Below are 14632 nucleotides of genomic sequence, written 5' to 3'. Positions count from 1 at the left end.
GAAAATGATGGACTGCCGCTGTCGGTTTGCATTCAAATTTACCCCTGCCTCAATGGACTTCACCTGGAGTACGAGTACCTTGCAGCGCAGTGACCAGAGGTTGCATGGTCGTGGGAATTCCCCCAGTTCGACTTTTGGAGACCGCTGGATTTTCTCTCCCCGTTATGGGGGCAGGTTCATTAAACTCGGGGCACGCCTCGTCCACGTAGATGACTTCATTTGTGCACACAAACATGCTTTAAAATGCCTAGAAATGTCATAAACTTGAACCCGCCAGCTGGCTGTGGAGCGGAAGCGGCTCTTCAAGGTTCAATGGGCCCCTAATTGAGAGCCGAATTTTATTTGGCAAAACGGCCAGAGGCAGTCAACCGTTTAGCACGATGGGTGGGTCACCTATTTAATGGCCAACGGCGTAGTTAATGCCTTATCTAAACAAAGCTTAAAAAGACCGTTAAAATGGCGTTGAAAGTCAATACATAAAATTTGATTATCTTCGTATTATGATGAATTTTCACTTTCTACTTGCATCTAGGATGGTTGTTTAACAGTTTTCGCTTATAAATATAAGCCCGTCATTTATTATTACTATTTTCTGCATCACAGTTTTATTAGCAAAATATTTGAAATTTAAATAATAGAGTATTTATTTACATTTACCAACTATAAGGACGAATCAAACCATTTAACCGTCGAAATCGTCTACAATAATATCGCTGTGCGATTTGGTCATCATATTCTGAAGAGCTGTAAATTCGGGTTGACTGGACTCGTCCGCCTGAGATCCGCTAATGGGTTCGTAGATGAACTGGCACTCGCCCAGTTCCCCCAATCTGACCCTATCCTCGTACCACCGCAATCGATCCGTATTGCCACCCAAGGATTGATCCAAGAGTTGACGCCTTTTGCGACCCCGCTCCAGAAATTCAATATAATCGATTGGCTTGAATTCGTTGAAGTTGTTCAGGATCTCGAAGGAATCTTCGCACACCTTTTCATAGGAGTCCGCTTCTTCAACCTCTCGTTTTACCCTCTCCGCGATCATCTCACTGCGCTGCATGTCCTGCAGCTCCGCGGGCAGGATTCTGGCCCGTATGTTAGCGATATCGTTTTCCACTCTGGCCAGGACATCCAAATGGGACTTCTTCTTGGCAACCTCGTAGGAGTGCCGCTCCTTCTCCAGCGCCGTCTCCCTGGCCAATTTCTCGGGATCCATTTGCTTGCGGGACATCAAGATGGTCATCATTCGGTTTAGATTAAGTTCGTCCCACTTGACGGCCATTTTTTCGTTGTAGTTCAAGCCACTGTAGATATTCTTACGCCTGGGCAGTACAAAAAGAAATCAAAATAGTATAAGCTTGCGATAATATTATTACCTACTTGATCTCTTCGCCCCCTTCACCACCTTCTTCACCGGACTTTTGGCCCTTTTTCCTGGTGGCAAGCTGCTCCTCCTTTTCCTTTCTATCCATTTCCTTGCGGATTTCCGCCGCCGCCTCGCGCTTTGCCTCTATGATGTCCTTGTTGAGTTCGTAGTACTTCTGTTCCCACGCCTGAATGCCCACCTTGCGGCGCTCCTCCTTCAGGACGTACTTCATCAGCTGTTCCAGCTCATTGGGTAGGGGCACATCGAAGGAATGGGGCAGCTTGACCATTCTTATACTACTGTTATAGTCGCCAATGCCCAAGATCTTATAGGGAAGCGAGGGACGATGCTCCGTTATCCCGGTAATGATACCACCGCCGAGGATCTCCGTGAGGCAAGCATCATCGTCGCGGGCTATTTAGGGATATAGAAGATACATTCGATTCTGTAATTTAACGTCTAATTACCTAGTATATCCCACGCCTCGAGGATGCCATCCATTCTAGTCACATACAAAACAGCCGGACGCGTTTCACTCCAGGCGACGGCGGTAAGGTCACAGGCTCTCTGCCGCCAAAAGATGGGTGAATAATTGTAGTCCTCCTTCCAAATGGCCAGGATGGTGCGTCCGATGGAAGCGAACAGCTCCGGATAGAAGGGGTTCTTCTTCACCATCACCACAGGTCCATCGTGGACCATGGCAAAGGGTATCGAACTGTTGATCACCTCCGTGGCCTCTCCCTCCGTATATGTGCCCTGCCAATCAATCCGGCTGACATGGCCATAGAATGTGGACACAATCATGCTCTGGCGCATAGTGGGTGGATCCTTGGCTATCGTCTTGATGGGATAGTTCGAGGGATTGGCGTGTATCAACTTGGCAACTGGAGTTAGGCAAGAGAAACACGAGGTGTCCGCTATGATTCCAGTTATCGGTTCCGGGAAGTAAAGGTTGTAGGTGGGCTTTATGTTCATGGACTTGTATGCGGATTCACTCGAGGTCAACTCCTTGGGCAGCATCCGGTTTCGCATCTTTTCCTTCGCACCCTTTCCACCCTTGATGTCCAAGTCCCAGAAGCTAATGGTGCCATCGAAGGCACACGTGACAAAGAACTGGTGATGGTTCCGAGGATCGGGATCATTGTAAACCTTTCCAAATTGACTTAAATACATCGAACGACCCAGCCAATAAAATCCTGTGATAGCGCCTTTCGGTGAGCAATCCAACAAGGAAATGGTGGCCGGTGCGATGACATTGTCCTCGATATCAATGGTCCAGTTTAGAAACTCCCCGATCATAATACGGTACTTGGCCTGGGCCGCCGTCAAGTACTCCTCCTCTTCCAGCTTCTCGCAGCGACCTTGAAGATCCCACAACACCACCTGACCATTCTTGCTGCCGCCCAGCAAGATATCTCCATTAAATGGGCAAAATGTCAGGGCAGTATTCTCGATGGGGGCTTCGAATTCCAGCTTATAGTTGAGATTATCGGAAAAGCTCCACAGGAGTACGGGATTGGGCTCGAGCACCGCCCGCTGCACATAGTCCACCCGATTACTGGCCTCATTTACGGTAGCTGGAGTGCTGAATGCATATGAAACCGCTATTAGTCCGGATAGTTTTGGATACCAATCGTAGCCAGCCACGAAGCGCTTGTTGCTCTTCGATATGTTGGCAAAACAGAGGAACTCCTGCAGATATGGGTTGGTGTACTGCACCACTTGTCGCGTGGATATCAAGGAATAGTCATCGCTGAGGAGAAATTTTTAGAGATAATTTCGAAGAAAACTAGAAGCTTAACTGGCAACCCACCGATAGCTGTCGATCTGATTGAATTCCAGAGTATTGAGCAACATTTCAATCTGAGCGGACATTTCCGGCGGTTTCTTTTCGGGTTCTACATATGTTCCCGGCTTAGCTTGGGCCTTCTTCTTCTCCTCCTCCTCGTCCACATCGGTTTCATCCAGCTCAAGGTCTTTGGATGTATTTAAAATTATGTTATATTATAAATAAAAAATACCCACCTTCATCTTCGATCTCATACAGGTACTGCGACCAGGCGTTCGAGGGAAAAGTCGGATTGGTTTGCTGCTCTCTTTCGATTTTAGCAGGCGCAGATTGCACCGACACATTGATCCGCTTCTTGGTCACGTTTTCCCACTTGATGTTCTCATTGGGCAAAAGCTCGATCACTCCATCCCGGACATCGCGTGTCAACCGGTAATCGAAGGCCACGTGGCGCGGCATCTGAATGGGGTATACACTCTGGATCTCCACATCGATGGGTTCGTCCTTGAAGCGCTCCACCATGATGGTCATCTCCGCATCAGTGCCATGGCTCACCCATCGACGGGGCTTCTTTCTCAGGCGTCGCTGCATCCGCCAACGCTCGAAGTGCTCCATATTCTGGATGATACTCAGGGCTATTTTGGACTCCTTGATGCTCGAGTAGAAGATGAAGGGTTCGCCCTCGGGCGGATCATCTTCCTGTTCGGTCAGCAGTGGACAGAAACCAATCAGGACAAAGTGCTCCGGATTGAAGTTCTTGAACTTCTTCATCAGATCAGCGGAATTTTCCAGTTCATCGAAGAGCACATCTCGAAGGTCCTTGAACTGCACCTGCTTCCATGGGAACTCCTGCGTCACATTGATGCCCACCTCAATCTTCAGGGCCTTTCGAGCTTTCTCTCTGCACAAAAACCAAAATAGAGTTGGGTTTATAAGTTCTCTACATAACTTACGACACCATGACCTTTTGGCAACTGGAGAGGGACATGAGGGTTCGCCAGGACTCCTGCACATTGAACAGCTGTCGCAGATCACCGACATCCTCGTCGGAGTCTGGCTCCTTGAACTTTTTGAAGTAGGGCTTGCTGCGCCTGGTCGACAACGGTGCCGCAGGATCTGTAAGTTCCGCATCTAGCGGCAAACCTTCGAAGTCACCATCTATTTCCGATCTTCCCGTGGGCTCGATATCCGTGTTCGACATGGTCAGTGCGTCTTTCTAAACGGCTCCTTTTGATAAAGTTTCGTCCGATTAGTTTGTTTATCTGTTCTATTCCTACTGACAACTGGAAAACTTCGATTCTGTCATGGCAATCCGTGAGCATGCGCATATATATTTATATTAAAAAGGTTTACACATTCAAGCGTAGAAATAAATCATTTTATTGGCTACTTTTTCTAAATAAAAGGTACATTTTTAAGTAAACTTTTGCTTTTATGTGAGTTTGTTTTTTCTAGTGCAAAGTTAAGGTCTGACTGGAGTTTCTCCTGGCCCGAACGTGAACGCACATAAACAGAATTAAGTTGAAACATTTTCACTCATTTACATGGACGATTCGCGTCGGCTTGGCAATTTTTCCTCAACGATTTTTGAGTGGGTGATTGCCTTGTTGTCGCTGTCGTTTCGCCTTCGTTGCCGCTGTTGTTTTTGGGGAATACGCTGTTGTTGCTGCATTTCACATCATTATCTTTGACCAAATACGGAACTATGCGCAAAAAACGCAATTGTGTGTCACTCACAGCGACTTCAAGCCCGAACGAAAAAGCTACGAAATATGTGTTTCTTGTGCGATCTGTGGCAGTTGTTGTCCGAGTCCCAGTGCCAGGTCCAGTCCCAGTCCCAGTTCCTGACCCTCCTCACGTCTGCGATCTTTTGCTAGCACAGAGAGAGAAAAATAGAAATAGTCTGCATACTAGTAATATATATACTTTTCACTGCATATTTTCGAATTTACCTTCCACATTTGCACTAAAAGTTCGTTTTATTATTGTGGGTGTGCTTTAGGTAACACCCCATACAGTGGCCACTGTTTCAGATCTTTTTCTCAATGTAGCCGAGATCGGTTCAACAAACGCCACAATGGAAAGTCTTCGAGTTGACGCACTACGCAATCGAAATCGAAAGTTCTCTGATGGACAGCTGCGAATGCGACTGCTGTGTGGTGCAGAGTGCACCGAGTCAATGCACCACCGCGATTTTGCTGGTAGCTCAAGTTGGTGATGGTGGTGGTGGTGGTGGCAGTGGTGGTGCCACATGAGTGGCACACATTTAATGGATGCACGTCGGTCACTTTCATTCTGGGCGTCTGCCCAACTTTCGATTTTAAATGCAATTTATGCACCTGTCACTCAGCCAGCTGATAACTGGCAACTGCGATTAGCCGCGGCTATTGTGCCCAGTGTTGCAGTCTTGCCATGTGGCAAGTAGCTTGCAACCAACGCCACAAAAGCCAATAAATCAGTGGACAAATTGTTGACAAAACATTTCGTAATTTAAATAAGAGAAAAACTACGACAAGCTGCCGATAGTTGGTAGCATGCCACAAATGCAGCCCAGTCCAAAAAACTTCCTCATCCGTCTGCAGTTTGCAATGCAGCACCACCAAAAAACACAAAACGAAAAACAATGACAATAGCCCACTCTAGCAACTGAAAAAAACACAAAAAAAAAAAAACAAAACAACAGTGGGGCAGGCTGATAATTTTCTGATAGCCACTTTTGCACATGTGTGCATCTGTGTTGCAGCGAAAAAGTTTTTTTTTCCAACCAACACCTCTGCCACCTACACAACCCCCTTGACCTTATTGACAACCCCAAAAACATAAGGTTGAGCTGGTAAATGGAAGATAAGATACGCTGTATATTGGCAAAGCAAAATATAAATAATTAATATATAAAATTAACATGAATTACAATACATCGAATAAACAAATAACAACCTTTTCAACCTTTTTGTAAAGAAAATATCAATAATTTTGTGACTTATGAGTTGAATACCTTATTGCTTTCCTCACATAATAATACGGAACAATTAAAGCATTTTTAAATAATTTTCTATGTGGTATAAATTAAAATAAGTAGGATCTTAAAAATATATTTATATTCAAATAGAGATAGAGATAACCAAAGAGATTTCTAAACACAAAACATGAAATCAATTAATAAACTTTTGAATCCCCTTAATTTCCTAACCCACGCCACTTTTACACGACACCAGGTGGCATCTTTGATGATTGATGGCGCCGAGGTAGGTGCTGAAATCCCATAATCCCCTTAGAGGGTATCGCCTGGTCCTGGGCTGGGCTGCCATTGCCATCATAATCGCGAAAAGTCGTAGGCTGTGGCCAACACCGTGCAACACCGGCAACATTGGCAACGTTTGGAAGTCGGCATTCGGTATTCGGCAGCATTCAGGAGTTGTACAACCGGCGACAAAATGTTGCATGTTCGTGGCGCTGTCACCGGGGCTTAGAGCTCTTGGAGACTTTGGATTTGGCTTTTGCCAGGACTGGACTGGGACTGGGACTGGGGGAATGTATGCAAAAAGGTGCTAAAAAGATCAGAGGCAGCGATTTATCTTCATTTGCATTTGACGTCGCTGGCTGTGTGTCAAAAAGGTGTTAAGTGCCAGGCAACAGCCCAAACCGATTCCATTCGATTCGACTAGACTCGACTTGAGCCGACTTTCGGCGCCGCTTTTGATGGCAGCCACAGTAGCCGATGCGCATAATTTTCTATATTTTATAACTTTGCGGTAACCAAAAATAAAAATACCAGGGGTAGGTGGGAAAACTCTGCTGTTCACACAGAGGCACATCAATCCGTTGAACCGCGACCGCCCAATAAGGCGAAAACCCCCCAGCACGAATCGCTATTATGGCCAGGCAAATTTACCAAAAAAAAATAAAACCTCAAGCGACACCAACAATGGCTACTTCTAGCCAGGCCAACCAAAGCCGAAAAATACCCCCCCAAAAAAAAAAAAAAGGAAAAAGCAAGCAAAACAAAACTAAATAGAAACCAAGCGAAAACCAACCCATGCTGAACTGAACTGAACCGCTAAGCGTTAGATAGTCGCACCGATAAAAGGGACATGAAATTCAAATTTGAGTGCTGCAAATTTGCCTGGCGACTTATCAGCCGAGTGAAATTTGCAACTAGAAACGGCTTCCGTATTACGGCGTTTTGTGAATTATGTGAGAAATTTGTTTGTGGGCTAAATAGTTTTCATGATTTGCCACCGACGCTCCCCCGCACATCTCCCATATTCATGGTGGCGCAACACGGCGTATGGGTAATGGGACGAGAAGGAAGTGCCAGAGATGAAATCCAGATAGGGGATAGCGCTTAAAAATTAGTTCACCAAAAGGCTTCCTTTAAAGGAGTGACTACAGATTGGCTGGAAAGTGAGAAAACTTCACAAGGTTCTTAATGCATTTATTGCATTTATTTTGGCTTAACAATTTTTCTGCCCCAAACTCGCAACATTTTCTCTTTTCCCATGAACAAATTGGCTAATTGCTTACAAGTATAACAAGCAACGGACTGTGAAAATATAACTTGTTTTTAATAAGCAACTGGCAACAAAACATTGTAAAATATTAATGAGAGGAAGCGCTCAAATTGGTGAAAGGGAAATTGCCGGCAAACGACGTTTTGCCTGTCCCTCTTGTAACTTAATATGAGGAAGCCACAAAAACAGTAGTAAGTTAGTTGACTTTACTGCCAAGACTTGCATAAATGTATTTCACTTATGATCTGTTAAGATATGGCAAACCACTTAATCGTTCTAAGATCCTAATAATCTAATAGGTTCTACATTTATGAGAGTTTTTTTGTTATTTAAAGCACCTTGAGAGTTTTGGTTTTAGGACTCCCATGCCATATGCCAAAGCTCCATCCACTTGGGATTGTAATTGGAGCCCCCGAAAGAGGCAGAGATCGTGGCTGATTCGAGACTTGGTGTGGCGGGTGTGTGACAGTGATAATCCCCCGAGAAATATGCACACAAATTAGGCATGCATGTGGCCCAGGTAGGATGTGGTATGTTTTTTTCCATGGTTTTGGGTGGAGGGGCTGCAGTTGCTGTGCCTTAGTGGCTTTTGGCCATTGTTGGCATATTTAAAGTTGTAAAATAGCAAGCCAAACACGTTTGACCGACATTCGTGACCAAAGTGCGGCTGCCGATCCGTTTGGATCCACAGCTTGGCTGGGGCTGAACCAGGATTTCAATTTCAATTTCGATTTCGCTTGGGCTGGCGACAAATGTGGTCCGCTCCCCAAATCACCAGATCACCAGATCCCCCAGATCCGCCAATCCCCTCCAGCCAGCCGTCCCTGCTAACTTCGTTTGCCAACCGCTGACCGTGTGACTACTTTGGCAAATGAAAATGCTTAAAAGTTGCGCTGATCGCAGCCGCAAAGGCAAAATAATTTATGATGCACTTTTTGAGACTGGGACCTCCGTCTTCCAACTCCCGTCCCGTCCTTCCTGCCTTTCTGCCCTCCGTCTCCACTTGGTCGGTCGCTGGATAACTCCGTGAGTCATGGGCATGGGCCGCTCCGCTCGCAGCCAGGTGTCGCTCAAACAAAAGTGAAACCATTCTGGTCGGTGGGTCCCCCACTTTATCGGTTTTTGGGGGGGATCCAGAGAGACCAGCGACCAAAGACCAGCGACCACGGAGACCCTAAAATATGGCGCATTTGATATTTATGATTGTCTGCGTTTTAGCGTTTTAATCACATGCCCAGGGTGCACTGACCTGCCGCAACCTACGTACTTCGGCTTCAGCTACTTGCCGGCTACCGAATTGCGGTGAAAATCCCTCGCAGTTTCAGTTGGATTAGCTGGGCACTGCGAGAAATGTCATAGCCTCAGGTCTACGGGCAATAAATTAAGTTGGAGCATTCCATTTTGATTGCCCTGAAGTTTAGCAACTAGGAACATTTAACGAACTGCGAAATAAATTTTTTTTTGATTCACATATTTACCAATCTAACAATTTGGGAGTCTGATGCATTTTGGATTGATATTTTATTTCTCCGAGTGACAGAGGTGGCCCACGGCCCAGCTAACTATGTTAAACAGCGAAATCAGGCTCGGGCCAAGACTAAAGACTAAAGACTGAAGACTGAAGACTGAAGCCTAGGCCTGCAGCCTGAAGCCTGAGGACTCAAGACTCAAGACCAGGCTGGGGCTCATGACTCCCAACGTCATCAAGATAAGGCGCATGACATACGGCGACAAGAAGCTACCAGAGCGTGCTCCATTCAGCGCCTTTTGGCCAGGAGGAGGTCGTTCCATCGCCCCATCGTCAGCGTCACGGCCACAGCGGTGGACCAGGCTAAGAAAACAAACCAAAAAAATAAAAAAAAAAACCTTTGCCACAAAACGCTGCGACCAAATTTGGTCAAACGTGCAACATTTCAGCCGCACGCTGTCAAAGTTTTGGCGTAGAAAGCGAAATTTTGCGCGACTGAGGTAATCCAGGCTACTGATGACGAGAATTACGAGAATGTGGCAACCGAAAAGGAAAGTATTTTGTGCGGCCCAACTTTCGGTTGAACTCGTTTGTGGCAGCCACAGCAGCAAAATGGTCAATCGATCTTGGTTCCCCCTTTCAAGGTCCAAATGGGCAAGACAATTTATTTTATAATCGTTTAATGCGCTTGTTTTTCCGATGACATCACCTGGAGTCAAGAGTTGGAATTGCACTTATACAAGTACATAAGTGTATATATGTATATCTTGGATCATTATAATCTGTCGTGGCGATTCCCTCGCTTGGCGACGTGGCAACATCAGCATTAACGCGGCCCACGCGGCGAATGTGTAATCAATCAACTGGCCATCGCGGAGGCCAACACAGGAGTGGTTCCCCTTCTCACAGATCTTGGCCAGCTATCGCTAATGGCTGCCACACAGTGTCAGGGGCATTGGTTGCAAGTTGCAGGTTGCAGGTTGCAGATGGCAAGTTGCCCATGTGTATGTTGCCCATTTGATAGACACCGAACAACGGGCTGATGAGGCTTCGTCTTCGCACTGCCGCATTCGAGGGCGTAATTACATTTTTATTGAAGCCTCCGCAATGCAGGTGCTGCATTTTGTGTTATTTCATCGCAGGCAGGGAGCCGAAAGTGCCAAATGGAAAACTCCCATGAAAATTAAGGCTCGTTTCCGGCGTAAACAAAAATCGAAAAAATTTACATAGTTCACCGCCCCCGATGGCAATTTTAATGATTAATTTTCTCAGGCTCCAAATAAATGAAAAACCCATTGACAATAACATCGAAATTGGTAACAACAGGAGCTGGTAAAAAAAGTTAGCTAAACGATATTTCTATGCCCTTTCTTAGTTAACCAAAAGCTTAAACTTAATTTATACAAAGTAAACAGGATCTGGAAATTAATAAGAACTTAACTAACTAAATTTAAAGTGGCATATAAGAATCACTACTGATAGGCGCAATTAAATTGCAAACAAATAAAAGATCTGAAATAAAAGTTTACGAAAAGAGCAAAGTTTTCGCTATTCACTGAGGGTATCGTAATGCCTGAAGTATTTTTCCAAGTATTTTGCCAAGCGCGACTGAGATCGATATAAATCTACAATTTTAATTTTATTTGGCAAGAACTCGCAGCAATATATGAATGCAATGGACGATAAACATCGACGGGCACGACTCATACCCGCTGCCAGTGGCAGATCTTGGCCAGATTCGAACCCAGAGCCCAGAACTAGCTGACATTTTCGTGGGTGTGGGCCGCGAAACAAAGCCAGATTGCCAGGGACCAAATGAAATACAAAAAAGGTCAACAGGCAGCAATCAAAATAACTGAAAATAACTCAATTTTCTGGAGCAATTAACATGGTGCCGCGATCGCAGATATGCCCACACACTCCTTTGGGGCGGCAAACTTGAATAATTCGCGCAGCCGATGAAAAATTGCATGTAATTAACAGTTAATAATCAAAAATTACGTATACGCATGCGCGGCCGAGTCGAGGCAATTAATTTAACCATCGATTTGGTCGGCACTTTGTGAGCTGTGAGCTGGGAGCCGTCTTGAAAGCCACGTTTGGCCTCCCTGACATCCAGTGGCAGCTGGGCGAAGATGGCCAACAAGAAAGAGCTTCACCCGCAACGAAAGTTTCGCATTCTTTGCGAGTGCCTTTGAGTGAAATGAAAAGTGAAATTATTTATTATTAATGAAATTAATATATAATCATGTTTTGGGTGCGTATGCGCTTTGTTTTTGCGCGACAGCAGCACGTACATATGTTAAATCAAAAAAAAGCGACGATAAATAACCAACAAAACGCCGGGACCAACAAGACCAAGTCCAACACGTTTCGCAGCATCCAGTTAAAAAAACCAAAAAAAAAATAAAAATGCCAGAAAATATACAAAATGCGAAAAATACTTTTGGCCAGGCTTTAAAAAGTTCACTTTCGTTTGTGTCCAAAAACTACGTCTTACATGGCATCTGCTCCCAGCAGCCGTATGATAATGAACACGTAAAATTGCGGGGAAAATGTTCGAAAATTGTGCAAAAAGCACAAGAGCACAGCCGAAACCAGTTGCTGCACCAAAAATCATTGCAAATCGGCGGCAGATGCTCCAAGAGGATGAGGATGTCGTCTCCTGCCAACTGACAGGCTGAAGGTCGCCAATGTCACAGAATGTGTGCTCAGTCATAAATATGGCCTGAAATATGAAGTCGACTGTGAGAAATGGCCTGCCGTGCGCCGCTAAGTAATGATAAAGGAGGGCCATTAATTTATAGCCTTTTACAAAGTACTCCAAATGCAAGAACTACACTTCATTGATGGCCATTAAAATTAGTACATGCCAGACTGGATTGATTTAGTGGTAGGTAAATTGAAGCCGTCTATCGAATAGCCATTTCCCCATAGAATTGAACGATTAACCCAAAAAATGATACCAAATTGGCATAAGTCGCCTCATTAAGGAGAAAATTCGCAAATGAAGTTTGGCAATTACGGAGAAGTAATTTGCCATAAAAAGTTAAGTAACCATATACAACTTAATTTGGCTTAATGGCAACCATAACTTGCACCCTATAAAAATCAAATGAAAACCAATTGTTTCCTCCAGTTGCGTTACAAATTAAATGCGAAATTTATGCAATTTCAATTTCCTTGTGGCCTTTTTAATTAAATCATAAATATTTATATGGAATATTTCACACGACTCGCACACTTGCCGCAGCTTGGCCAAAATTAATTCAGCAAATAAATAATAAAATCATTTACAATATAATTGCAACGAGCCAACAAAAACACTTTCACCTTCGCCACGAAGTCAAGTCTTTTTCTTTTTTTTCTTTTTTGGGGGGAGGTAAGAGGGTCTGATTTTATTTTTCCGCTCGGTTTTGGTTTGTTTTTTTCGCGGATCGGGCCATTGCTGTTTTTATTTATGCTTTGTGGGTGTTCAACATGCACCATTTGACTTTTTACCACTGTTTTTCCTCGACTGCCGCATAAACATATTTATGCATCGCAGCGTTAAGCGTTTATGGGATGCCAGAGAGTCTGCAATTAGCCGGTGCCAAGTAACGTGGCTTATGCCATGAAAGAAAAAAAAAACAAATCGGCGCAAAATATTTGTGCTCGGATATCGCATTTCATATGGCCATTTGACACGGCCATGGCCCCACTCCCATCGAAATCTTCGATCAACTTCATCATAGAATCTGGCATTTTCCACCGAACTCCCCGCCTTCCTGCAATTAATTAAGCATTAAATATTTGATTTGCACTAGGCACATACATAAAACATGGCAAACTTCGTTGTGAGGCGCGTCATTATGCCATCGAAATTGTGGCCACTTGGCTGATTACACAGATAGGCACTCCGAAACTCTGCACAGTGGGTTTAATGGGTTGTCTATAAAAACGGACATAGGATTTCTTCCCATTACCCGTTAAGAAGTGAGATGGAAGTACCAAAATGGCTCATGATAATTAATCAAGTCATTCGGTACAAGCCATCTGCGTATGCCTTAAAGTTTGTAAATATATTTTATTTTAGCTGTGCGACCATTTTTGGCCAAGTTATAGCGAAAACGCCGATTGAAAATATCCGACTGTTTACAAAATTTTGTTTTCCCATTTTTCGATAAAAAATATTCCGTTTTTTTTCGATAGCCGTAAAAATAGTTGTCCAAATCTGGAATGCCATACCTCGTTGAACTCGTAACAAAATTCCCTATCGATCCATGTACATACCTTAAAATGCTAATTTTTTGCCACTTTTCGCAAATTTTGATGATGGTACCCCTTATCGAAAATGCAAAAATTTGTCAAATTTTATTTTTTCAAATATCGAAAAAGTGGGGATAGAAATAGTTAGCTATGTTTATTAGCAGCACAAAACAGTCTTTATTTCAGCTGTGTGGCCATTTTTGGCCAAGTTATGGCGAAAACGCCGATTAAAAATATCAGATTTTTTACAAACAATTTATTTTTTCGATTTTTTTATACAAAATAATCCGTTTTTTTTCGATCGTAGTAAAAATAGTTGTCCAAATGTGGAATGTGGAATATATCAAAATAAAGGATATATTTGGGTAGAATATATTTTCGACATGAAATCAGCTTTGAACCAAAGCAAAGTAGCCCAAACCAAAGTGCAATTATCTGTTTCTTTTTCAGCCAAGGATGTGTAGTCGAATTCCAATAACTGCGAACTTCCCAATAACAGAACCCATCCATGCACTCAGTACAACCCATCCATTCCCAACCAGGTTAATGCCCACTCAATCGGCGTTGATCCAGTGTTCACTAGTTGACTGCTTGACTGCCTCACTGGCTGTCTGGTGGCGGTGGCTCATAACTCATTACTAAGTGGCAGGCTTTTGTTATGTGGCACAAAATGCCAATGAACTCTGGGTTTGGTTTTATCAACGGTTCCCATTCCGCTTAGAAACACAATGAGTACAAAGAAAACGGAAGCGTCCTCGACGCTTATAATTTGCGGCCACTAAACATGCATTTCCAGCCCGTGATATATATCCCCATCCAAAGATATGTATATATACAAATGTATCTGTATCTGAATCTGAGCAGGCAGACGCATCCGAAGGCCGTTCGAGGAAAAACTGTGCGATGGACGATGGACCGGCGAAGAGTGCATGCTTAAAGCGCGTTAAACGATGATTTAATGCCAATAAATAAGTGTAAACGTTCATTACAGATAATTAATGTATCTGCACAGAGGTCAGACAGTCAGGGAAAAAAGTGAAACTTCAATTAGACGGCTTAACAGCATTATGGCGTGGACGATTAAGACTTGAGTTACGTGGTGCGGTGCGGCAAATTGACATTTCACCTGTGTGCGAAGTGGTCGTGGTCGTCTCTCTGCAACTCAGCTCTTCAGCTCAGCCTGCCTGCCTGCCATTGATCTCTTTATCAGGTGGTTCGGGTCCTCAGTGTCTAGACCCTGGGGTTCCGGATTG

General features: G+C 44.2%; 1 protein-coding gene across 1 annotated transcript; it reads right to left on the bottom strand.

Moving 5' to 3' along the window:
• Nucleotides 1–619: 619 nt before the first annotated feature.
• Nucleotides 620–4449, bottom strand: LOC120449736 (dynein axonemal intermediate chain 3). Its single transcript, XM_039632367.2, has 6 exons — nt 4106–4449; nt 3389–4053; nt 3177–3339; nt 1831–3116; nt 1378–1777; nt 620–1319 (listed from the first exon to the last, which is right to left on the bottom strand). Exons 1-6 carry the CDS (start codon nt 4351–4353, stop codon nt 683–685), a joined length of 3399 nt encoding a protein of 1132 aa, XP_039488301.1. The 5' UTR covers nt 4354–4449; the 3' UTR covers nt 620–682.
• Between the last annotated feature and the right edge of the window lie 10183 nt (nt 4450–14632).

Source organism: Drosophila santomea, chromosome 3L (genome assembly GCF_016746245.2).
Source record: "Drosophila santomea strain STO CAGO 1482 chromosome 3L, Prin_Dsan_1.1, whole genome shotgun sequence".
NCBI classification, from domain to species: domain Eukaryota; kingdom Metazoa; phylum Arthropoda; class Insecta; order Diptera; family Drosophilidae; genus Drosophila; species Drosophila santomea.
This window is presented reverse-complemented; position numbering and strand designations above follow the sequence as displayed.